This window comes from Spinacia oleracea, chromosome 4 (assembly GCF_020520425.1).
Source record: "Spinacia oleracea cultivar Varoflay chromosome 4, BTI_SOV_V1, whole genome shotgun sequence".
NCBI lineage: Eukaryota > Viridiplantae > Streptophyta > Magnoliopsida > Caryophyllales > Amaranthaceae > Spinacia > Spinacia oleracea.
Window position 1 is genome coordinate 135,803,886 of NC_079490.1, and position 24,439 is coordinate 135,828,324.

Genomic DNA, 24,439 nt, shown 5'->3' on the forward strand with positions numbered 1-24,439 from the left:
ATATCCTCTCAGCTGCCAAGTTGTAACAATGTTGATAATTTGGTTGATGTACATAGATTGCCTAATAAAACTGCTACTAGTATTTCTCAATCCAATGGTGATTCTAGAAATCATCTGGATCTGTTACATGCTAGGTTGGACATCCCTATTTGTCAAAAATGAAAGATGTGAATGCTGAATTTTGCAAAGGTGTTACTGAGTATAACTGTGAAGCTTGTTATAGTTCTAAACATCATAAACTTCCCTTTTCTGTGAGTGATAGCAGAGCTACTGCATGCTTTGATTTAATACATATTGATCTTTGGGGTTCATATAGAATAAGAAACTTTGATGGAACTTCATATTTCTTGACCATAGTTGATGATCATAGCAGAATCACTTGGACATATTTGATTCACAACAAGTTACAGGTTCAGAAAGTTGTATCTGAGTTTCTTTCAATGATTGAAACTCAATTCAATACTAGGATTAAGAAAATTAGAACTGATAATGGTACTGAAATAGTTAAAGAGTCCTGCAGAAGCATGTTTGCTAGTAAAGGAATTTTGCTTCAAAAGAGTGTTCCTTATGTTCCTCAACAAAATGGTAGAGTTGAGAGAAAACATAGAAGTTTGCTGGAAATTGCCAGAGCATTAATGTTTCATGCAGGTCTTCCTAAAAAGTTCCGGGGTGAATGCATCCTCACTGCTACTCATCTTATCAACAAGATTCCCTCCAAGGTTTTGAATGGTAAAACACCATTTGAAACTATGTTTAACACTCAGCCTACTTATGACAATCTCAGGGTTTTTGGATCACTTTGTTTTGCTTACAACTCTCATATTCACAGAGATAAGTTTGATTCTAGGACTAGAAGGTGTTTGTTCATTGGTTATCCTATTGGTTATAAGGCCTTCAAGTTATATGATCTTGACACTCACAAAGTATTTGTTTCTAGGGATGTGATATTTTTTGAGACAATTTTTCCATTCAAATTGTCTTCTGATATAATTGCTTCTGGTGTTCCTAATCCTCCATTGGTTGACTTCAGTACTGAATCTTGCCAAATTGCTATTTCTTCCACTCATTCTCATAATTCTTCTCTTGTTCCTTCACCTACTTCTCACAATGAGTCTCTGACTGTTTCCCCACAAAACTCTCCTATACTTTTCATTCAATCCACACCTTCTAATTCTGCAGCATCTGTTTCTGATTCTGTTAATTCTGATTCCTCTCCTTCTTCTCATCATGTTATTACACCAAATGAAATTGTTGTTCATGAGCAAAGACAATCCACTAGACCTATCAAACCTTCTGTTGTTCTAAAGAACTTTGTTGGAGGTTATATTCCTCATAGAGATCCTCCTGAATCACATTCCAGTGAGTCACTCTCCTTTTCTGTTGCATCTTCTTTGCCTCATACAGAAGAACTTTCTATTCCAACTGATGATGATTGGTTGTTGGGATTGGCTTTGGATAACTTTGATACTTGGGATTCTCTTGCCTTCTCTGTATTTTCTTCTCCCAATGATCCCAAAACTTATCATCAAGATAAAGATGATGATAATTGGATACAAGCCATGGAAAAAGAAATTGTTGCTCTTGAGAGCAATGATACTTGGGATTTAGTTCCTTTACTTGAGGACAAGAAGGCAATAGGCTCTAAATGGGAGTATAGAACCAAACTAAATCCATATTACTCCATTGATAAGCACAAAGCAAGATTGGTTGCTATTGGTTATCAACAAGTTGAAGGCAGAGATTTCACTCAAACTTTTTCTCCTGTTGCCAAGTTAGCCACTGTGAGAATAGTTATAGCCTTAGCTGCTGCAAAAGGGTGGAATTTATGTCAACTTGATGTGAATAATGCCTTCTTGCATGGTTTCTTAGAAGAAGAAGTGTACATGAAGCCTCCTGCTGGCTATACAAAGGCTAAACCTGGTGAAGTCTGCAAACTTAAAAGGTCCATTTATGGCCTCAAACAAGCCTCAAGACAATGGAACAAAGAGCTTAGCAAATTTCTGAAGGTGTTAAACTTTCAGCAATCCACACAAGATTACTCTTTGTTTACAAGAAGCCTTGATGGTGAGTTTTTGGTACTTTTAGTTTATGTTGATGATATTCTGTTAACTAGAACATCTTTGTCTCAAATGGAGGATGTCAAAACTGCTTTGGATCAAGCCTTTACAATCAAGGATTTGGGTCAGTTGGCCTATTTTTTAGGCATTGAGATTCACATAACTGATCCGGGTATTTTTCTCTCCCAAAAGAAATATATCAATGACATACTTGCTGATGCTGGTATGTTAAATTGTGAACCTGCTCCTGCTCCTCTATCTTGTGGACTAAAACTATCCACTGAAGTTGGTCATGTTCTAGATGAACCAGACATTTACAGGAGACTTGTTGGAAGATTATTGTACTTAAGCATCACAAGACCATATCTCTCTTATAGTGTTCAACATTTGAGTCAATTTGTGCACTCTCCTAGGGTACCACATTTGCGTGCTGCCTTACATGTTCTTAAATATCTCAAGGGCACTTTGGATCATGGTCTATGGTATTCTTCTGCTTGTGATCTGCAGCTTTCTGCTTACAGTGATGATGACTGGAGTTCTTGTCAGTACAGCAGTAGATCTCTTAGTGCATATGCTGTATTTCTTGGCTCTAATCTTGTTTCTTGGAAGACCAAGAAGCAAAAGAGTGTCAGCAAATCCTCTGCTGAAGCGGAATACAGGAGCATGTCAGCCACTGCAAGTGAATTGGTTTGGATGCAAGTTCTTCTGGAGGATCTCAAAGTTAATGTTCCCCTACCAATCACTCTTCATTGTGATAATACTTCAGCTGAGCACCTTGCACACAATCCAGTTTATCATGATAAGACTAAGCATCTCAAGAGAGAAATGCATTACATAAGGGAGCAAGTGGCAGCTGGTTTCATCAAAACTTCCCATGTTTCTAGTTCCCATCAACTGGCAGACTTGCTTACTAAACCTATAGCTTCCTCTCATCACCATGTGTTAGCTGCCAAGCTTGGCCTCTTATCCAAGGTCCACCTTGAAGGGGGAGTATAGGAGATATTTATTTTTTATTATTATTTTAATATATCTCCTAACTGAATTCTGTCGTCAGTTAGTTAGAAACAATATGCTGACTTGTATTTATACCCTCATGTCTTGCTTATAACTTAAGCAATTCATTTCGATTGTTTCTAAATCAAGTTTCTCTCTACTGCTTTCTGCATATTTCTCCCAAAATCATTTTAGTTTCTTCACTTTGCACGAGCTCAACACACAACCACGTATATTATGTTCCGTTGTCGGTTAATGTATAAATTTGATTATTGCGGAATAGTATTTGAACTCATAATACAATTTTCAAGTTAATTTGTCCAAAGTTTAATCACAAGTCCGATGTAATTTAAGGATACAGGTAGTCCCATTATCGATCTCCAATCTTCCCTTTAATAGTTTAATTAGTTGATTGGTTACATCAATAACTCAATGTTGTACGTAATATATTGACAAGTTCTTTAATACTCGATAGACCAATCATATTGAGAAGTAATTAACACTCAAGATTATAGAGGATTATATATCGCCTATAGTATTGTATTGTTCCGAGTATGGAGTTAGGAGAACGTTCTGGATGAGCCTTGTCCTGTCAAGCAGAACAAACGTAAGCTAACCTTGGGGTTTTACCAAGGAAATCCCCTTCGATGCTTAAGTCAGCAGATACAGTATGTAATAAATCTTTAGAGAGAAAGTAGAGAGAAGGTGGAGCAAGTATCGAGAATATAACGTGTCCCATCATAAATGATGTGGATGGTATTGATGCGTACTATTATGTACTTTGGCCTAACAGATGTCGCCACGCAGTATGACGGCGATGTGCTTGCTTTTGTTGCTTAGCCTACATGTCTTTCTTTGGACCTACATTGTCTGCGAGGCATGGTCTGCCTTAGGCCTTAGGGCCTTTGTCTGCCAGACCAATACTACTTGGTCTTATCCTTTCGACCTTATCTATGATTTTGGTCTAGTCTGAAATGGTGACTTTGCTCTGCCGCCTTAGGTCTGGCTTTACTAACAGAACCCCTACATGTATAATAATTGTATTTAACTATTTAGTACGGGCTAATTGAAAGTGGCGTACGAGTGGTATACTTATCGACTAGACTACAAGTTCTAGTAAAGAATAAAAAGACGTGCTCCCTTTTCTCCTTGCACGTCGGTAGAATGCCATATCAAATGGTAGGTTATGAGTACATGGCCACAAGTAATTTGTACGAAGTATTAAATTTATAACAATTATGTCACTTAGAAGATACTCCCTCCGTCCCAGAATACTCGTAACGGTTTGACTTTTTGCACTATTCACATGATCCACTTTGACCATATTTTATTTATAGTATATGAAAATAAGTGTTAAAATATAATATATTGATGGTTTCATCTTAATATATATATATATTTGCAAAATATTAATATTTTATAAATTTTTATAATATATAATTGAAGATATTGATGGTCAAAATTGTGCATTGATAAGCGTGTCCAGTCAAACTGTTGCGAGTATTCCGGGACAGAAGGAGTAGCACATATCATTTCACGATCGAGGATTTGATCATGGTTTGAAATTTCACCACCAACTAATTTCTTATTGAATTGAGTGACATTTATTTCTGATTTGGTCACTTCAAATTATGAATTCTATCTTGAGTGTTCTAGATATATTGCATCTACCGATAAGTATGAATTATTGACTGTTCTAGATATATTGCATCTAATGAATTAGGGACCTCTGTAATCAAGTATTTTGAGAAGATATATAGGTGGTAATGGATACACCTGGTTATTGGACAGGGTAGTCCAATGGATATAGGGTTAGGGTCAAGTTAATAGGGCTTTTATTGGACAGGGCCTTTATTGGACAGGGCCTTTATTGGACAGGGTCATTATAGGGTCAAACTTATACTACAATTATTTTGAAAATAAAAATAGTAATGATACAAAAAATTACATGCATAGCTTCGTATTTACTTGTACTTGCACATGGCTCTTTTGTTTTTCATTTTTCATTGCTCGTTTATTGACCCGCCCAATAATGACCCGCTATTGACCCGCGACCCGCTTTTGACCCGCCCATTATCGACCCTCTAAAAATGACCCTTTCAATACCCGACCCTCTTTTGACCCGCACCGACCCTGACCCGCCCCGCCCGATAACCAGACCTAGTAATGGATAAGGATCCGTCTTGTATTCGTTTAGACAGTCTGATCAAATATTTTTTGTCAACAAAGTTTGTTGTTAGTACACGCAGTGGTTATAAACCAGTCAAAAAGCCACTTGACCTCATTATAGCTCATGTTTTCAACTATCATTTAAACAGAATTAATGGTCATGTTAACAATGTAAATGTAACAAGTGACTCTTAACAATGTAAATGTACGTAGTTATTTTATTAAAATGGTTTTGATCCATTAGTTATATTATTTTGTTTGTATCAATTGTTTGTTGGTTCAGTGGTAATTGAGGCTGAACTTAATAGGGAGCACCGGTGTTCAATCCCCCGCAACAACAATTGGGGGGACTGAAACCTATCCACCCAAAACTCGCCCCGAATTCGTATCACCGGTGTTTGTTTGTGATACAAAATTAGTGACATGATATGGATGGGCTGGAAAATGCATGTGACAACATGGAAGGCCAACAGAAACCTCATCAATTATCAGATCACATTCATTTATTACTTCCCAAAAATATGCGGTGGAATATATCATTTTGAAGGAATCCATGTAAGTATGCATGACTTAAAAAAAAAAAATAAGCTCAAGTTAAAAAAAAGGAAAGAAAACCCCAATTAATTAACTCAAATGATTATCATGTTATTGTTACGCAGTTACTCAAATTACTAAGATTATCTTCCAGGAAAATCAACTTTTCGGAAAAGGCAATATATACACCTATTGTATAAGATTATCTTGTACACCACCATTAATTTGTTGACATATCATCAAACTCACTAAAAAATGAGAATGAAAGACAATAAATATGTCATTTCAACTAATAGAAAAGTATGGTTATAATATCTTGTACACCTAGTATACATGTAATAGGATCCCAACTTCCATGGCCCCATCACCCATGCAACTTAAAGTTTGAGATTCAATTCTCATCGGACACACTTTGACTCTTTGAGGATGGGGGATCCCTTTATCTTCCCCTTAACTTCGAAGGAAGGGCAAGTTATCCCTCATACTAAAACCAAATTTCATACTCTATCACATTAAAGTATTAAACCGCTCATTTTTATCTACTTTTTCTTTATTTAGATTCACATTAGACTCTCCTTGTTTTGCACATTATCTACAAACTCACTCCAGACTCAACTAAACTCCTAAAAAAACATAATTAAGGGTGTATTCGGCGGTAGCGTTTGAGGTAGCGGGTAGCATTTTGAGCTATTCAAAACGCTACTTGTAAAATTTATAAGTGTTTGGTGAAGCAGCGAGTGAGGTAGCGGTTAGCGGTTGGGTAGCTTTTGTCAAAACGTTAAAAATAGTAACGTTTGATGGTAGCGGATAGTGTTTGATAAAATTATAATAAGTTTTAAGTGTTGTTTTTATTGTATTTTACAATTTCAACCGTTGCATACTAGTAACCCGCTACTTTGACAACTAACCGTTACCCGCTATTATTGACCGATACCCGCTACTCCAACAGCTACCCGCTATCGCTAGTTTTTTCGATCATGGCCTGAGTAGGATAAATTAAGTGTAATGATGTAGCTTGATTTGATTTGGTTGGAGAAAAAAATGAAGTTTTAACTGAGTCTTGGATTTTCAAACCCACCTCAAGACTTGATTAGTCTTTTACTACATTATCCCAAGAATCTGACTACAAACTCCATTCCAAACTCCCCTCCAACTCACCATAAATATAAGATTTAGCACAGTAACCTGGATCGGGTTCACCGAAATAGGTTCATATTTTAGAAGGACATGTTATCTTACAAAAAATGAAAATTACTCGTCTAATTTTGAGTCTTAAATGGAGCTATAGGGGTGCAAATGTGCAATGTAGAATAAGTAGCGACTCGGGTTATGTTGAAATGTTCAAATTGATTAAGAAGTTGTCCTTTTGAATTAGGCACGTTAACAACTCACAAGAAAGTCCATATCTTTAATTTAGCACATATATTTATATGTACAATAATAGACCTATTAATACTAGCATGAAAATATAGAATTGCAGACCAATTCTCTTGCTTACCCATTTCTTCGACAATGATTGGGACCATTTACCAGCAATTTAATTTAAGCTTGGAAGTTGGGGGCTCGCAATTAGCATTAGAATGGTACTAAATTATTGGGGAATTCATGCTTATTATAGGTCAAGGAAACATATTCCTCCAACTTGCATTTGTTACCATTTTTATATTTCCTATAGGTATTTTTATAATACAAGAATACAAATTGCTACGATTTTGATGTTTTTTGTGTGCAAATGAGCCATAAGACAATACAAATTACAAATTAAAAAGCAAGATTGTTTTGTGGCTAAAGCCGACACTGGATCATGCTAGTAACTTATGTTTCGATTGTTTTTAGTTAAAGGTGGCACTAGATCATGATAGTATGCCACTCCCTGTGGCGGAGCTAGGTAGGTGCATGGGGTCCACCGACCCCCCAAAAAAAACTTATAGCTGAGAGCTAAGAGCCCAGGTATTATAGAGAACCGATCTCTTAGGTTACACTTAAAAACACCCGCCCCACACGTAAGAGATCAGTACACTAATGAGATAATCTTAAGAGAACAGACATTAGAAACAACCGTTCTTTAAGAGTTTTGAATACCTATAGGGGGATTATCTTAAGAGAGCAGTCTTTAGAAATAACTGGTCTCTTAGATTTTTGAATTTCACTCTCCTAATTTAAGTTATTCTTTTCAGTTTTCACCACACATATGAAAACCGTAGAGAATAATTGTAATAATTTTTGTACGATTGTAAATTGAATATTGATTAATTTAAGGACGACATTTTTTTTAGTAATATATTGTGTGTTGTGGAGGATCACCCGATACAATACTCTAAAAATCCTGGGAACGTCACTGCCGACATCCAAAAAAAAATTTCTGGCTCCGCCACTGGTGCCCACTCCAAGAACATAGCCCTCATAAGTCATACAACTTTCTTTTGAAATACTTCGTATCATCTACTATGTAGTACTACCTCCGTTTCAGAAAGTTCTTTACGCTTTGGAAAATGTGTCCAAAGTATGAAAACTTTGACCGTAAATTCTTACTATTATATACATCAAAATGTTACATATAAGATCTTATTAGATTGGTCTCGTTATTCATTTTCAGAATATCAATTTTTTATAATTTTTTCACATATGAAATTGAATATATTAGTAGTTAAATATTACATTGGAGTCCGTGCAAATAGTAACTATAAAGAACTTTATGAAACGAAGGTAGTATGTAGTACGGAGTAACCTCGTGCTGTCTCAAGTTTTGCAAAACGGGCCTTAGGCCCATTTAAGGACTTTGTGCCGGGCTGAATCGTGTGCCGGTGTAGCCGTTTGGCAACTTTAATTTTGACTTGATCAACACTTCCTCGCATGCTTACCAATTAGTGAGTTAATATGATCAAAATGATTAACGCATCTATATATGAGTTTATAAACAAGAAAATGATTTTTTTTTCCCTTCATAAACTAGTATAGATCATCTAAACGAAATTGATTTTAACATATCTCCATACATGCGAGTAAATAAGTTTTTGACGACGCGTTTACTAAGCTAGTGTCAAGAATTCTCAGCCTGTTTCAAGTTGACACGAAACATGATATGGACCATGAAACGGCAAAACCGATATACATGAGAGAATGAAACAGGGAAACAGAATTAATAGAGTATAAAACTAATCTTGGGGCTTCAACCATCAGCTTAAGCTTTTGGTTGAGTTGGTCCTTTGACATGGTATCTTTCAAAGTGAAATATTTCGCGCTGGGTATGAGGAGACCTATGTTGCATCCACACTTCAAGCCGAAAGGGCTTTCATGTGAGGTGCGTGATAGAGTATAAAACTAATATTGGAACTTCAACCATCAGCTTAAGATTTTGGTTGAGTTTGTCCTTTGACAAGAATCACACCGAGTACAAGTGCAACCTGTGATCGAGATGATCGATTCTGTGAAGCTATTGTTGTGTCAATATCTGCTTAATTAGGATGTTACCAAAGCAAGATAATGTTGGATTGAATTCTGCAGTGTTGCGTTGTTATCCTTCAAAAAACGTGGCCTCTTGTTTTGTACAACATGACAACCCTAGTTCACAAGTTTCTGAACATATTACATCCAAGGTTCGTTCATCATGAATCATGATATACTGCAGTTTGAAGTGCGCTTCTTCAAGTATATCTATTTGTCCCCCCAACCCTTAAAAATTGTCTCAATTTTCTTTTGGATTGGTCCATTTGAGTACGTCTGTCATGTACCACTTTTAGTATGGGGTGCTCATACGTGTCTTCTCTCAAACTATTAAACTTTATATTGGAGATACCGTAGTTATTCTAGATGACAGGATTCCTGACACGATAAGATAGGCATATGACATACTTTTTCCTTGTATGAAACGACAGGACTTCTTGACACGACAGGACAAGCATATGACATTTTTTTTATTTCTTCAATCTCAACGTTCGTGAAACTGTCGTTCTGATTGCGGGAGGGTATTGGGGATAACGTAGTTATCGATGATAGAATATCGTATGTAGTAGAATTATGTTATAACTAAGCAATATGATACAATATAGAAGTCTATATGAGTTAGGAAACCTCCAAAAAGTAAAAAATCTAGTTTGTATTATAAATAGAGGCGTATGCTCACAAATAACACAACACAACATTATATTTTTCCCCATCCATAATATGTTTTATCACTTTAATTCTCACCACTCCTACAGTTGACACAAACCTTACTTACACGTACATAGCCGTTGATATTTGTTTGAGACCAAAAAAAAATATTTCTCATTTACGTTAGTACTTAAATCCTTGTTTAGTTGTTCAAAAGGTCTTGCATGCACAAGGTGTACAATAAATTTATTGTGCACCAATATAACTTTTACCTAATTTTCTTTAACTTTTACTCATTTTTCTCTAACTTTTATATTATTAAAAAGAAGTTAATAAATAAACGTTTTAAAGTGTTAAATGATTAATTTTATACATTATTAGTGATTTTGAAGAAATGTTTTTTATTAAAATGAAATTTTTTATTAATAAAAAGTAGATAACTTTTATATGTATAAGGATAACTTTTAAGCATACGTCAACTTTAACTTTGGTGTACAATATTTATCGTACACCCCATGTAAATAAGAATTTGTGTTAGCTGTTTATGAAGTTGTTTCATTTTGCACCTTTGCATGCAAGTGATAATTAAGTGTGAGGGCATGCATATAATAAATAGAATAACACAGAACAGAAACAGTTTTCTTTCGGATACGGGAAAAAATTATACATATCGAAGGATTGGTAAACTCCGTTCAGGGCCAAGTTGAGCCCACTACCACAAACGAATCTGATAGAGTCATATTCTAAAATTAATTGGTGATAGATGAACTGGTTGAGTAATATAACCAATATTATATGTTAGCCGACTACCCTTTTGACCTTTTTGGTCTTTTCTATGTAAGATAATTAGCGACCCTGCAGGAGCACAAATACTTACGAGAGATCTTTATAATTAGATATTCGAAAATTGTAGTTTATAGACGTTTTTTTTAAAAATAAAATTAAAAAAGTTGGTATACCACTAACATGTTGGAAAACTCGACGTTCTAGAAAATGTATAGTATGACGTAGGAGTACAAGTAAGAGGAAATGGATGTGACTTGGATAAGTCGGTATAATATCCAAATCAAAATTTGGAAATTAAAGCATTTGGCATAATAATGGAAGTATTTGGCTAATGAAAGTAATGGCTAGCTAACAAAGTTTGGCAACTTGAACACTAATTCTTTATATAAAAAATAAGATTTGGATGAACGAAAGAAGGGAATCTTTAGGAATATTACAATTCAGGTTCGTCCGTCTGGGTAAATGGCTCAACAATTGTCTACATTTTTGTGATCTTTTTGGTAAAACTGTTTATATCCTTTTCATCTTTTGTTATTGCTCATTATCTCCACTGATAAAGATTGACAAATAACATCAACTTTTCAAAAAGTATGTAAATTAACTTTTAATTTGTTTTATAATTTTGATTTTGTTTTTAAGGAAAATTTTGTATTAAAATTTTGGATGCAAATTATCATTTTTTTTAATACGATAGGTGGCAGAACTTGACCAAAATACTTATATGGGTCGTGGTTTGAAAATTCAATCTCTTTACTCTATAAAAGTTCACTCAATCTCTTTACTTTGTTACATTTTTAAATGTATATTATTACTCTAACTAATACTTCATCGGTTCATCCTTTCTTATTTAGTTGACACAATTCTTTATTCATATTTGTCGATGCATATTTTTCATCATTAATATCTTTAATTTTGTAAAAAGAAAAAATTATAAAAAATTGATATTTTGAAAATATTTATCAAGACGATTCTAACAAGAATCTCACATGATCATATTTTACTTACGCATAAGTAACAAAGCCCGATCAAATGATAGTGTATAAATAGTGTTAAATTCAAACCGTGTCATCTAAATAAGAACGGAGGAAACCTAAAGTCCTAAACCCGAAGAAAAATCCTTCCCTATATACGAGGAAACAACGGTCACGAACCAAAATGATGCAACTGCGTGGATGAGCCTATTTAGTGCTACACGCCTACACATGTCTATACTATTCATATCCAAGCCGCTTTGAAGGTAGGAAGACAAAATCGCAGTCTGTTATATTTTTTTACAAAAACGTAACAGTAAAAAAAAATCAATGAAATGGTACATATTTTAATTGAAATGGTACTTTATTTTTAATGAAATTGTACTATTTTTTAACAAAATGGTACATGTTTTTATCGAAATGACACTCTGTTTTACGAAATGGTACTCCTTTTCTAATAAAATAGTACATATTTGACGATGTGATGTGTTTGCTCACACATAACAGCATGCCGCCTCACCGAGGTCCATGGAAGAGCATATATGATATATGGCCACCATTCACCAGCATGTCCTCTAAAGTCTAGAGACTAGATGTTACATGTTATATGTTACAATATGATGTTTGGGCCAATCAAGATGGCCGAATATGATTCAAACATGCTGGAACCATTCTTGTCAAGTTGTGTAATTTATTTATTTTTGTTGACAGCCTCAAGTTGTTATGGTGTAACATCTATCAAATGGGTCCGTAAACATGACATTAGACCAGCATTAGCATCTCAATTATTATCAGGAGGCTTACATTCTTGACTAAACAATACGTTTTTTTTTGTACAAACATGAGATGAAAAAGGGGCCACTGAAGAACCATCACCCTGGTTCGAATTTACCATTGTTACTAACCACTTGTCTTATGGGCCTATTGGTGTAAGGAGTTGTTGGGTCATTGTTTGGGCTGAGCTGCAGTGTTTATCCAAAAACTCATTAAGGCCAACTGGCCAATATGGCGAAATGCCCTCAAAAATAAAACCTTGCGAAGTACCAAAAATAAAGATTATCAATAGAGGTCCTTCTATACAGCTAGTCCATGATGTTCAATAAAACAATTATAGTATTATACTATTATGTTCAGCGACATATTTTGGGTGTAATATCAGAAAGCGTTATCTGGGCTCAGATAACCATATCGGACACGGTACATCAGTACCTGTCCAAGTGTCCGACACAACTATTGCATGATCTTGGTCCAAAATGTAGTGTTGAAGTGTTCATATCTATGTCCGAGTGTCTAAGATCTGACAAGGTAACATAGATACCATAACAAGTTCAAGTAAAATTTCTGCAATACTTGCACAAGGTAGTAACTCCGTAGTTTCTTATCATTCCAGAACATGGTAAGTATTCTTACATTCTTCAGAGTAGTAATGGATACAATATTAATACATACACGGATATATACAATCAAACAACACTAGAACATAAGAGAACCTTTTTTTTGTCATGCAGGTAACAGACTCATTAATGCAAAAGTAAGCTTACAGCATCCTGCTCCATGCTTCCTAGTTCCTAGTTGTCTCAGATGCTGTAAATATTCAATATCATCCAAAGCACATAAAGCAAACTTGATCAATCCTACTACAGTCTACAGAGTGCCAGAGGATAGTAGATCTGTGAATGATCCTGCAAGTATAGAGACATTGGCACAATAAGTCAAACCAATGATTAAACTAAAAGCGTGAAGCCGGTCAGAGTTGCTTGTCTAACTTGTTTCAATTTATGACCTCACTCAACTGAGGACTTGGGGGAAAGGGAAATGAGAAACTTACATTCTATGTCATCTTCTGCTCCCAAAGATATAAATATAGTGTTGCAATAAAATTTACAGAACATATCCAGAGAGGACAGAACATCAACAACAGAGCAAACCCTGACACCCAGGGCACACCCAAGTCAAAGAAAGACTCTAAACCCCAAGCCAAGTATATGCAGCCCTACCTCCCCAGATCACGTGTAAAGACACAGAGCAGAGCTAGGCAAGGCTGCATCAGTCCAAGAAAGGACCTGCAGGCTAAACGACAACGACAAGGAATAAAGTACATCGCCGTCATACACGTGGCGGCATCTAAGTAGGCCAAAGTACAGAATAGTACGCCTATAAATAGCACCCACATCATTCATGATGGGACACATTCTTACACACGGTACTTGCTCCACCTTCTCTCTATATTCCCTCTCTAAAGACTTCTTATCTATTTGCTGACTTAGGCATCGGAGGGGGTTTCCTCGGTTAAACCCCCGAGGTTAGCTCACGTTTGCTCTGCTTGACAGGGCCAAGGTACTTCGGAACATCCTCCCGGTTCCACACTCGGAACAAGTGGCGCTAGAAGGAGGGGACTTCCCAGACCTTGCCTTTAAAAGACCTACCCTCTCACAAAATGACTGAGTCAAGCGAACCGATAGTCAAACAGATAGAACCACCCACCTCAAGAAACAACCAGAGAACCACAAACGTACCTTTGTTCGGCATGCCTCAGAGTCTTGGTCCGCCAAGAGAGACACCACAACCCAGAGCTATGGCAACCCCTAGCCAGGGCCGGGCATCCCAGTTCCAACCAGTGCCTCACTAGCACGGTTGGGGGCACAATTCTCACCCGACCAGATGCGCACAGCCATAGAAGTCCTGACCTTCCTTACTTAGACAACACCACAAGCCCAGGTCATGAGGACAGCCCCAGAGGTTGAGGTTGAGCAGAGGAGAAAACGTCCCAGACCCCAAAACAGTCCGAACGTCTGGAGGAGGAATCTGCAGCAGGAGATGGAAGGGGCTGACAGCCAAGAATATGAGGCAGAAAGTATCACGCCTAGCAGAGCTCAACCCAGAGCAAGGACCGAACAAGCACCCAGCCAGAGACACCACTCCGGGTCAGGTATGCCAAATCCCACCCGAGCAATAGTTAAGCCTGATAATTCCCCCTTCTGTGATGAGATACTCTCGGAAAAAATGGAAAAGATAAAAATGCCCACCTGCAAATATTCCGGAAAGTCAGACCCAACGAATCACCTCTCTGCCTTTGGAGGACACATGATGCTGTATACCAACACAGACTCTATGTGGTGTAAGGTCTTCCCTTCCACTCTGGAGGGGATAGCACAGAGCTGGTTCGGTAGAATACCCAAGGGCACTATAACCTCTTTCCGGCAGTTAGCCATCTTGTTTCGCACCCAATATGTGGCAAACATTGCCAGAGAAAGGATGACAGGGGAGCTGATGTCAGTCATCCAAGGACCTCAGGAATCTCTGAGGGAGTACATATCCAGATTCAATATGGAGGCATCGAATATACCCAAGTTACAACAAGAGGTAGCAGTCCCGGCTATGATGACTGGTCTACGGGATGGAGAATTCAAGAGCTATCTGGGCAGAAAGTCATTCACAACCCTGGCAGAGGTACTGGGGAAGGCAAATGAGTTTATAAAAAGTGAAGAGATTGGCAGAGCAACCTCACGACGATATGTAGCAAGTGAGAACAATTACGGTAGTCAGAGCAGAAAAGAGCCGTACAAGAAAGAATACCCAGACAAAAGAGAAAATCAGCAGCCCAGAAAAGATTGGCACGGGCAGGTCAGAGGAAGGGGTAGTGAGTTCAGAACTGAAAAGCGAGGCAAATTCAACGAATACACTCCTCTGGTTGCATCCAGAACCCAGATTTTTGCTATCAGCAAGGAGGATGAGAAATGGCAGAGACCACCGAAAATGTACAACAAATACAGGGACACGAAGAAGTACTGTGATTTTCACAAGGATCATGGTTATCTCACAGAGGAATGCACTCACCTGAAAGATAACATTGAGGACCTGATCCGAAGGGGGTACCTAACACAATTTAAGGCAAAGAGCTCATACAGCAGGACCTACGAAAACAGGGATGATGAGGATCGATTTGATAACAGAAAGACAGAGCAAAAGCAGAACCACCCAGCAGATCAGAAGAGGTCGAATGATATACTGGTCATAACAGGAGGACCAGTTTACGCTGGTACTACAGCCAGCGGCGCTAAGGCCAGTGTGAACGAATTTAAACACCAGGTTAATTACCATAACTCAGGAAAATGGCCTGCCCCTCCAAAAATCTCACAGTGCACTTTTACAGAAGATGATTGTAAGGGCATAATTTATCCCCATGATGACCCAATGGTGTTAGCTCTGGATGTGGCTAACAGAAAAATCCATCGAATCCTGATAGACGGAGGAAGCTCTGCAAATATTCTATTCTGGCCAGCTTTCCAAGAGCTGCAGATTGACGAAAAGCACGTAAAACCAGTTAGCTACCCAGTAATTGGTTTCACAGGGGCAACAGTGATACCAGAAGGAATAGTTAGCCTACCTGTCCAAATTGGGCAGGGGAAAGATATCAAGGATGTCATGGTTGATTTCATGATAGTGAAGGTACCCACAGCATACAACGCCATTCTGGGCAGACCATTCATCCATGATGCAGGAGCAGTGGTGTCTACTTATCACCTCACCATGATGTACACAACGAATGATAACAGATCAGCTAAGGTCAAGGGAAACCAAGAGCAGGCTAAGAGATGCTACCACACAGCCATGAAACAACCACCCAGACCTCCACCCCTGGCAGAGGCAGACATTCCCTTGTCCAGAAAGAGAAAGAGAGCAGAGCGTAAAAAAGACGCACTACTGGACATGGAGAATTTTGAGCATCGTGAAGAAGGACTGTTAAAACCAGCCCCAGCAGAAGAAACAGAAGAGATAGAGCTGGAAGAAGGAGTAGAGGACAGAACAGTCCGAATTGGCACAGACATAGACCTTTCCCTGAGGGTAAATATCATAGATCTGTTGCGAGAGCACGCGGACATATTTGCCTTCTCTGCCGACGAAATGCCAGGGATTGATCCCAACGTCATGGTCCACAGGTTGAATGTTAACAGAGAAGTCAGACCAGTAAAACAGAAGAAGAGAACTTTTTCGACAGAGAAGAATGTAGCCATCCAGGAAGAGATCAGCAAACTGTTAGCAGCCAAATTCATAGAAGAGTGTGACTACCCGGAATGGTTGGCTAATGTCGTGATGGTAAAGAAAGCAAATGGTCAATGGAGGATGTGCGTAGACTTCACAGACCTAAACAGGGCTTGTCCGAAGGATTGTTACCCGCTACCCAGAATAGATCAACTGGTGGATTCCACCAGCGGGCATGCCCTGCTGAGTTTCATGGATGCCTTTTCGGGCTATCACCAGATCAGTTTGTTAGAATCAGACCGGAAAAAAGCCGCCTTCATCACAGACGCGGGAGTTTACAACTACAGGGCTATGCCGTTTGGTCTAAAGAATGCAGGGGCCACATACCAGAAACTGGTAGACAAAATATTCGCAGGACAAAAGGGCCGAAACGTGGAGGTGTATGTAGATGACTCCATAGTCAAGAGCAAAAAGGAGGGCGATCACATTAAGGATCTGAAGGAAACTTTTGCAACGTTGAGGCAATTTGGTATGAAGTTAAACCCAAAGAAATGCGTGTTCGGTGTTAAGTCCGGAAAATTTTTGGGATTCCTGGTCAGTGAAAGAGGAATTGATGCCAATCCAGAAAAAGTAGAGGCCATACTCAACCTACCAGAACCAAGAAACATACGAGACATCCAGAGGTTGACTGGGAAATGGCAGCACTCACCAGGTTCATCAGCAAGTCCGCGGATAAGTCTCTCCCCTTTTTCCAGGTGCTAAAGGGAAACAAAACATTTAAATGGGGAGAAGAGCAGGAGAAAGCATTCAAGGGGGTGAAGAACCATTTGAAAAGCCTCCCAACCATAGCCAGACCAGAAGTGGGGGACATATTACAGCTATACATCTCTGCCTCCAAGAAAACTGTAGCAGCAGCTCTGGTAGTCGAGAAGGATAAAATCCAGCAGCCAGTCTACTTTGTCAGCCACATCCTCAACCCAGCAGAACAGAGGTACCCCCTGATTGAAAAAATGGCCTTCGCCATCATGATAGCTGCCAGAAAGTTGAAACCATACTTTGACGCACATAAAGTGCAAGTGTTAACTAACCAGCCTTTAGAGAAGTCATTGCAGAGACTAGATACCTCTGGTAGACTCCTGAAATGGGCAGTGGAACTCTCAGAATATGACATCGAGTACAAACCTAGAACCGCCATAAAAGCACAGGCACTGGCAGATTTCATTGCAGAGGCATCATACGAGGAGGAGGAAGAACCATTGGGGACTTGGCAGATCTCAGTAGACGGCTCCGCCGCAGTCACAGGATCGGGTGCAGGTATCATAATGGTGTCACCAGAAGGCAACATTTTCGAATATGCTATAAAATTTAAATTCAAAGCTTCAAATAACGAAGCAGAGTATGAGGCGGCAATCGCAGGAATCCAGATGTGTAAAGCAGCAGATGCTAAGAAAATAGTGCTCAAAACCGATTCACAGCTGGTGGCCAGCCAATATAGAGGTGAATATGAAGCCAGAGAACCATCTATGCAGAGGTACTTGGCCTTGATGAAAGAAGCAGTAGCCCAGCTAGAAAGCTTTGAGATTCAACTGGTTCCCAGGGCAGAGAACAGTCAAGCAGACGCCCTATCCAAATTAGCAAGTTCGACGCTACAGGACTTGGAAAGAACAGTGATGGTAGAGGTCCAGGATGAAAAGAGCATTGACAAAAAGCCTGCAGTCAACTTCATTGACACTGAGCCACAGTGGTATGATAGTATAGTCTCATACAAGCTGGGAAGGGACCTTCCCACAGCAGAGCAGGAGCAGAAAAAAGTAAAACGAAACGAGCATTGGTTCGTCATTTACCAGGGTAAACTGTACAAGAAATCATTTTCATTGCCTCTGCTGAGATGTATATCAACAGAGGAGTCACAACGAGTCATTGAGGAAATACACGAGGGAATATGTGGAAACCACATAGGTGGCAGGACATTAGCCTTGAAAGCTCTCAGAGCAGGATATTATTGGCCAACCATGGTAAGTGATTCTCAAGCATATGTTAAAAAGTGCGACAAATGCCAAAAATTCGCCCCAGTGATCAACCAACCCTCTAATGACTTACAGCCAATCATCAACCCCATACCATTTGCCCAGTGGGGAATGGATATTCTGGGACCATTCACAGCAGCAAGCGGGGGAAGGAAATTCCTGATCGTGGCAGTTGACTATTTCACTAAGTGGATTGAGGCAGAGCCCACTAAAAGCATAACAGCCAAGCGGATGAAGGATTTCATCTGGAAGAACATTGTGACAAGGTTCGGCATCCCAGAAAGTTTGGTCTTCGATCATGGAACGCAGTTCGACTGCACTCCGATAAAGGATTACTGCGCTGAACTAAGAATAAAATTCGCATACGCATCTGTGTGCCATCCCCAGAGCAATGGTCAGGCAGAGGCAGCAAATAAACAAATCCTGGGAGCACTGCGAAAGAAGGTAGAAGATTTTAAGGGTGCATGGGCCGACCTCATTCCAGAGATCTTGTGGTCCAACAGGACCACTGAAAAAGAAGCAACAGGAGAAAGTCCTTACAAACTAGCTTTTGGGGCTGAGGCGGTCCTGCCTGTCGAAGTGGGTCTACCTAGCTTTAGAGTGCAGTATTATGAGGAAGGCACTAACGAGCAGCGTATGAGGGAAGCATTAGATTTCTTACCAGAAGTCAGGCTGCAAGCAGAGCTCAAGTTGGCAGCAAACAAAGAAAAAATGAGCAGGGCATACAACAAGAGGGTAAAGCACAGACCCATGCAGGTGGGGGATCTGGTCCTCAGAAGAACAGCTGCCACTGGAAAGGGAAAGGCAGAGGGAAAATTCACTGCCAATTGGGAAGGACCTTACCAGATCACAAAAGAAGTAGCCCCAGGCTCGTACCATCTAATGACGATGGAAGGAAGAGAATTGAAGACAGCTGGAACGCCAACATGCTAAAGAAATACTATGTATAGACACAAGAAGTTAATATTATAACAAGGCAATAGAAGCCAAAGTGAATCTCTTTTCTTTTGTAACTTTCCACGCTTACAAGCATAATAAAAATTGGCCCAACTACCTTCGATGAGAAGAAAGCGCGTCAGGTCTCTTGGAAAAATAAAAGGTAAACGGCTAAAACTCGGAGAGAAACGCTACCCACGAATAACTTGGTCTGATCAACCAAGTTATTGGGTAAGTTTTTTCTCAACGAGATTTAAGCGAAAACGTTTCGCGAGTTTTGTCCTGGCCAAAGCCAGGACAATTCAATAATACGCAGCCAAAGTAGGCTGGAATAAATATGAAGATACTTCTAGCCAGGGCAATTCAATAATGCGCAGCCAAAGTAGGCTGGAATAAATATGAAGATACTTCTTGAGCTTTGTCCTGGCCAAAGCCAGGACAATTCAATAATACACAGCCAAAGTAGGCTGAAATAAATATGAAGATACTTCTTGAGTTTTGTCCTGGCCAAGACCAGGACAATTCAATGATACGCAGCCCAAAGTAGGCTGGAGCAAATTTGAAAACACTTCTCGGTTTTTGTCCTGGCCAAAGCCAGGACAATTCAACAATACACAGTCCAAAACAGGTCGAGGCGAATATAGAAATACTTTTTGAGTTTTGCCCTGGCCAAAGCCAGGGCAATCAAGCATGCAAAGCAGGCCAAATGGAAATATGGGGGAAACAAAACAGTAAAAAATAGCAAGCAAAAAGCAACAAGGTAAAACGCAGCATAGGCACGACGAGTTAACAAACAATGGGACCGGCGGCTATACCTCAAAAACTTATGCAATGTACAGCCCTACAAAAATGGCCATTGTTGATCAAAACTAAAAACGATAAATATTATTCCCAGAAACAAATTCTTACTCTCCACGCAGGGAGGACAAAAACTACCAAAAGAAATAAACTATGCATTGGCTGAGGTAGTGCAAGATGAACATGGGGACAGCCGCCTGTGCCATTATTGCCCAACATCATCTTCAGCATCAGACAGAGGCAATTCCCCAGGGTGAACATTTTCAACACAATGATCAGGCACCCCATCATCCTCTGGCACCACACCGCCTGCAGCCAGAGACGCTTGCTCGGCCTCCCTCTTCTTTCTCAGAAGTTCAACATGGAGCCCAGCCAACCAAGCAGCTTCGATAGGAGACCAGTCAAGATCAGGATGCTTTTCTTGCACTATTAGCGAAGCAGCCTTCCACCCGCCATCATAGCTCTGAGTGCGCAGAGCATACTGCTCATCTGACCGACGGAAGTCGCGAATGGCAGCCGCAAGTTGATCTTCGATGGAGTTCTGCAGTTGGGCCATCTCATTATCATGAGACTGCTCAACAGAGAGAAAGTCTTGCTGAAGAGTCTCAATTTTCTGCTGTCCGGTGACCAGATCAATTTGGGCCTGGGAAAAGCTAGCCTGCAGCTGATCACGCTCTTCAGTAACAATCTTCAATTGATCATTAGCCGAAGTGAGACAGGTCGATGATAACTCCAGATCAGCAGTTAGCTCCTCAATTCTCTTCTTCTGGGCCTCCATGTGAGCAACGTTGGCAGCAAGTCGTTTCTGGTAAACTATGAAAACTTCTGTCAACTCACGAACAGCGTTGCCACACTAAGAACATAGAAAAAGAGACAAGCATTATAAGTTAGTGCATAACAAAAGAAAACGAACCAATGTACCAAAGGAGAAGAGAAGTAAACCAAGTATACCTCCATGACCTTCTGGCAGGCATTCGCCCCAGGAGTATACAAACGCTCTTTGGGCAGGTCGCTGGGCAACTGCAAACCTCTTAACATCCTCAGGGCAAGCGTCCCGCCTTTCTCTGGGTAGTTCCCATATAAGCTCTCTGATTCGGACACATCCCAGCGCGGGGCAAAAGTACGATCCGAAGCAGAAGGACCAGAGAAGATAGCAGCCAGCTCAGGGTCGGCCTGGGGACGAATGTCGAGAAATTCTTTCTCAACAAACTCCTTATGCCGACCCGTGATATGCAGGTCAAGATCATCAGCAGCCAGATCACTTCCTTGAAGCTCGTGCTCCAGAAACTGTCGAAAAGAGCTACCAGAAGTGTTGCTACGATGGGGATCAGCCGCAGAAGGGGAGGCCCGAAGTAACTCAGCTCCACCATCAAGCCTAGGTTGTTTCCCAGGACGCTGAACAAAAGGCGGCTCCTCAGCTTCGATATCCACAGGTTCCGACGCAGAGCCCGAACGACCTGGCTGGTCACATACCTCACCAGCCACTTCCCCAAAATCATGGCCTGCATCCTCTGTCGGAGCCTCGAGCCCAGCCTCGAAATCAGCTCGGCCACGACGAGAGGCTGACAGAGCACCACGATGGGAAGCTCCGCGAGAGGTCTGCCCTCGGCGAATAGGGGTGCTCGCAGAGCCAGTGTTTGTAGAGGAGACCACCCGAGACACTCTGGGAACGATCCCAGAACCGCCACCCCGACCAGATCGGCGTGTAGAACTTCTCCTGCTGCCCTCTATTTGGTCAGCCAAAATTTGATACCCATTCGCAGCAGGATCTGGGGGAGCAGTGCAGATGAAAGAACCATCAGCCCGAACACCCAATTCCTCAAGATTCAAGAATTGACGACCTAAAAAATAAAAAAAATAAAAAAAAAATAAAAAAAACGTAAGGAAGAGAAAAAACAACTCGCACAAAGAGAAAAGAAAACATGAAGTGAGAAAGTAACGCAGAACTAACCTTGAGGGTGAGTAGAACAAAGAAACATAGCGGACAGCACGTCATTCCGCAGAACATAACTTGAATGCGGAAGCCAAACACGAGGCAACCGCCCAACCTCTTTACCAGCAGCATTAAGCTTGGGCTCAGATGAAAAATGCTCAAAAGCCCTCTCCTCCAAGACAGCACCATCCAAAATCTCGACTCCCTCTAGCCGAGTCCGAGGTCGAACAAAGCCCCGAGCAACAGGAAAGTCAGCAGGGACAGCGAGCCAGTAAAACCTATCCTTCCATTCCTTTTGACCGGTAGGCATCCCATGGCAGGTCAATCTTCCACGATTGCAATAGATGGAAAACCAACCAATCTTGTTCCCAGTACCGCTGTTGCGCAGATGATGGACTCGCTTACAGAGAGAAAGGGTCCCGGGAAACTCCAAAAACCGACAGACCCAAATATAGCTGATCAAAGTACGAACAGCGAAGGGATGGAGCTGAGCTAAGCAAACGTTAAAAGCACGAAGAATCTTCACCAGGGTAGGATCCAGAGGAAAGCGCAGACCAAAATCCAGACTATAGGCATAAACACCTATGCACCCCTCTGGTGGATGAGTAATCCGAGCATCATCGTCTGGCACGATGAGTCGATAACCATCAGGCAGACCATAAAACTCTTTACCAACAACAGCATGATTCTCTTTTCGCGCATCATCAGTCCACTTAGTGTTCAGCTTCGCGTGTAAGGGACCAAAAGCAGAGGCCTCAGAAAGGAAGGGCGTCGAATCCCCAGGAACGACATTCTCTTCCACGTAGTTCGGAAAAGGCCTCATCTCATTCACCTGGGCCAAAATATCCTCCCCACCAGCTTGCCCACCCACAGAAATAGTGACATGGTTGGCCATCATAGAACGAAAAATAGATTCCCGGCGTCTGTAAACACGCAAAGACAGTTCAGACTCATTAGCTCCAGCAAGCTGCTCAAAATCATCTAACCAGGCCTGTTCAGACAGAGGCTGAACATCAAGCCCTGGGGGGACATTGGACGGCGGATTTATCCTAACTATCCGCGACAGATAATCATGGCGCATCTCCCTAAGAGTTTGACGTAAAGATGGGGACAGGTCGGCCGTAGAGTCAGGACACCCAGAATCACCCGCATCTGGGGGGGGGCGGCTCCTCCCCAGAGGATTCATCGTCAGAGGACAAAGGAATCACAGCAGGCACAGAGTGAGACAAAACATCATGCATTGATTTGGTTCTGTGCTCAGCAGAAGCCCGAGTCTCCTCATCAGAAGATAAAGAGACAGAGGAGGGAGAAGAGGTAACATAGGAAGCAGAGGAAACGCTTTTAGCGCCTGAGCTACTAAGGTTTTGGCTATCAGATGCATCAGACATTATGAACTGAAAGTCACAGGACAAGGGAAAAGGGCACAAAAGTAAATAACAAAAAAAAAAAAAAAAAAAAAGGGGGAAAGCTACTCAACAATGGCGGAAGTTCAAAAAACGACTTAACAATGGCGAAAAATACCAGAAATTGAAACCCCAAAGACACTAAAATCAAGCGAACAACAAACAAAAGTCGTGCAAAAGAATCGAAAAAACAGCAAAAAATAGAAACTCACCGGAAAAAGAAGATAGAGTTAGAATCAAAAGGAACACAGCAACGAAAACCTCCCTTCGCGAAATGGCAAACGAAAACACGAGGGACAAATGACCACCACAAGCAACAAGAACACTAGCAATCGACCGGAAAAGCGACGGCAAACACAAAAATGTGCAAAAGATCGAATTTTGAGAAGACTTTTGCAAACAACAAGCAACGGAAAATGAGAGCACTCGAGTGTTTTTTCTCAGAAACACCAAGGAGAGAGAAGGTAAGAAATAAAGATGAAGAAGGAAGGAAGTTACCTTTTCCTTTTAAAAGCCAAAGAAGAACGGCTAAGATGCGAGCAACGATACAGTTGCACAAGCAGGATCAAGGACACGTGTAGACCTCAATACAACCAAACTTAATCATAATGAAAGACGGTCCAGATTGAGCGACGATTCCGATTGACTCTTCAGATGGGCAACGCGTGGCACGAGGAAAAGCCGGTTAAAATCCCCAAAGATTTCTTACCATTCACCTCAAGGAAAGCCCGCCCAAAAAAAAAAAAAAAAAAAAAAA

General features: G+C 40.4%; 1 protein-coding gene across 1 annotated transcript; it reads right to left on the reverse strand.

Annotated features, from left to right (window-relative positions):
- Positions 1 to 12,952: 12,952 nt before the first annotated feature.
- On the reverse strand, positions 12,953 to 23,360 carry LOC130471924 (uncharacterized). Its single transcript, XM_056842281.1, has 4 exons — positions 22,387 to 23,360; positions 21,298 to 22,297; positions 13,431 to 21,199; positions 12,953 to 13,284 (listed from the first exon to the last, which is right to left on the reverse strand). The coding sequence occupies exons 1-3, from the start codon at positions 23,358 to 23,360 to the stop codon at positions 20,552 to 20,554; spliced, it is 2,622 nt and encodes an 873-aa protein (XP_056698259.1). The 3' UTR covers positions 12,953 to 13,284; positions 13,431 to 20,551.
- Between the last annotated feature and the right edge of the window lie 1,079 nt (positions 23,361 to 24,439).

Excerpts from the sequence above, each read along its gene's own strand:
- LOC130471924 (XM_056842281.1), bottom strand. The coding sequence starts at position 23,360 with ATGCGCCATGATTATCTGTCGCGGATAGTTAGGATAAATCCGCCGTCC. Across the intron at positions 22,298-22,386 it reads GCTGGTAAAGAGGTTGGGCG|GTTAGTTCTGCGTTACTTTC; the intron begins GTTGCCTCGTGT and ends CTCACCCTCAAG. Across the intron at positions 21,200-21,297 it reads CCTGCCAGAAGGTCATGGAG|TGTGGCAACGCTGTTCGTGA; the intron begins GTATACTTGGTT and ends CTATGTTCTTAG.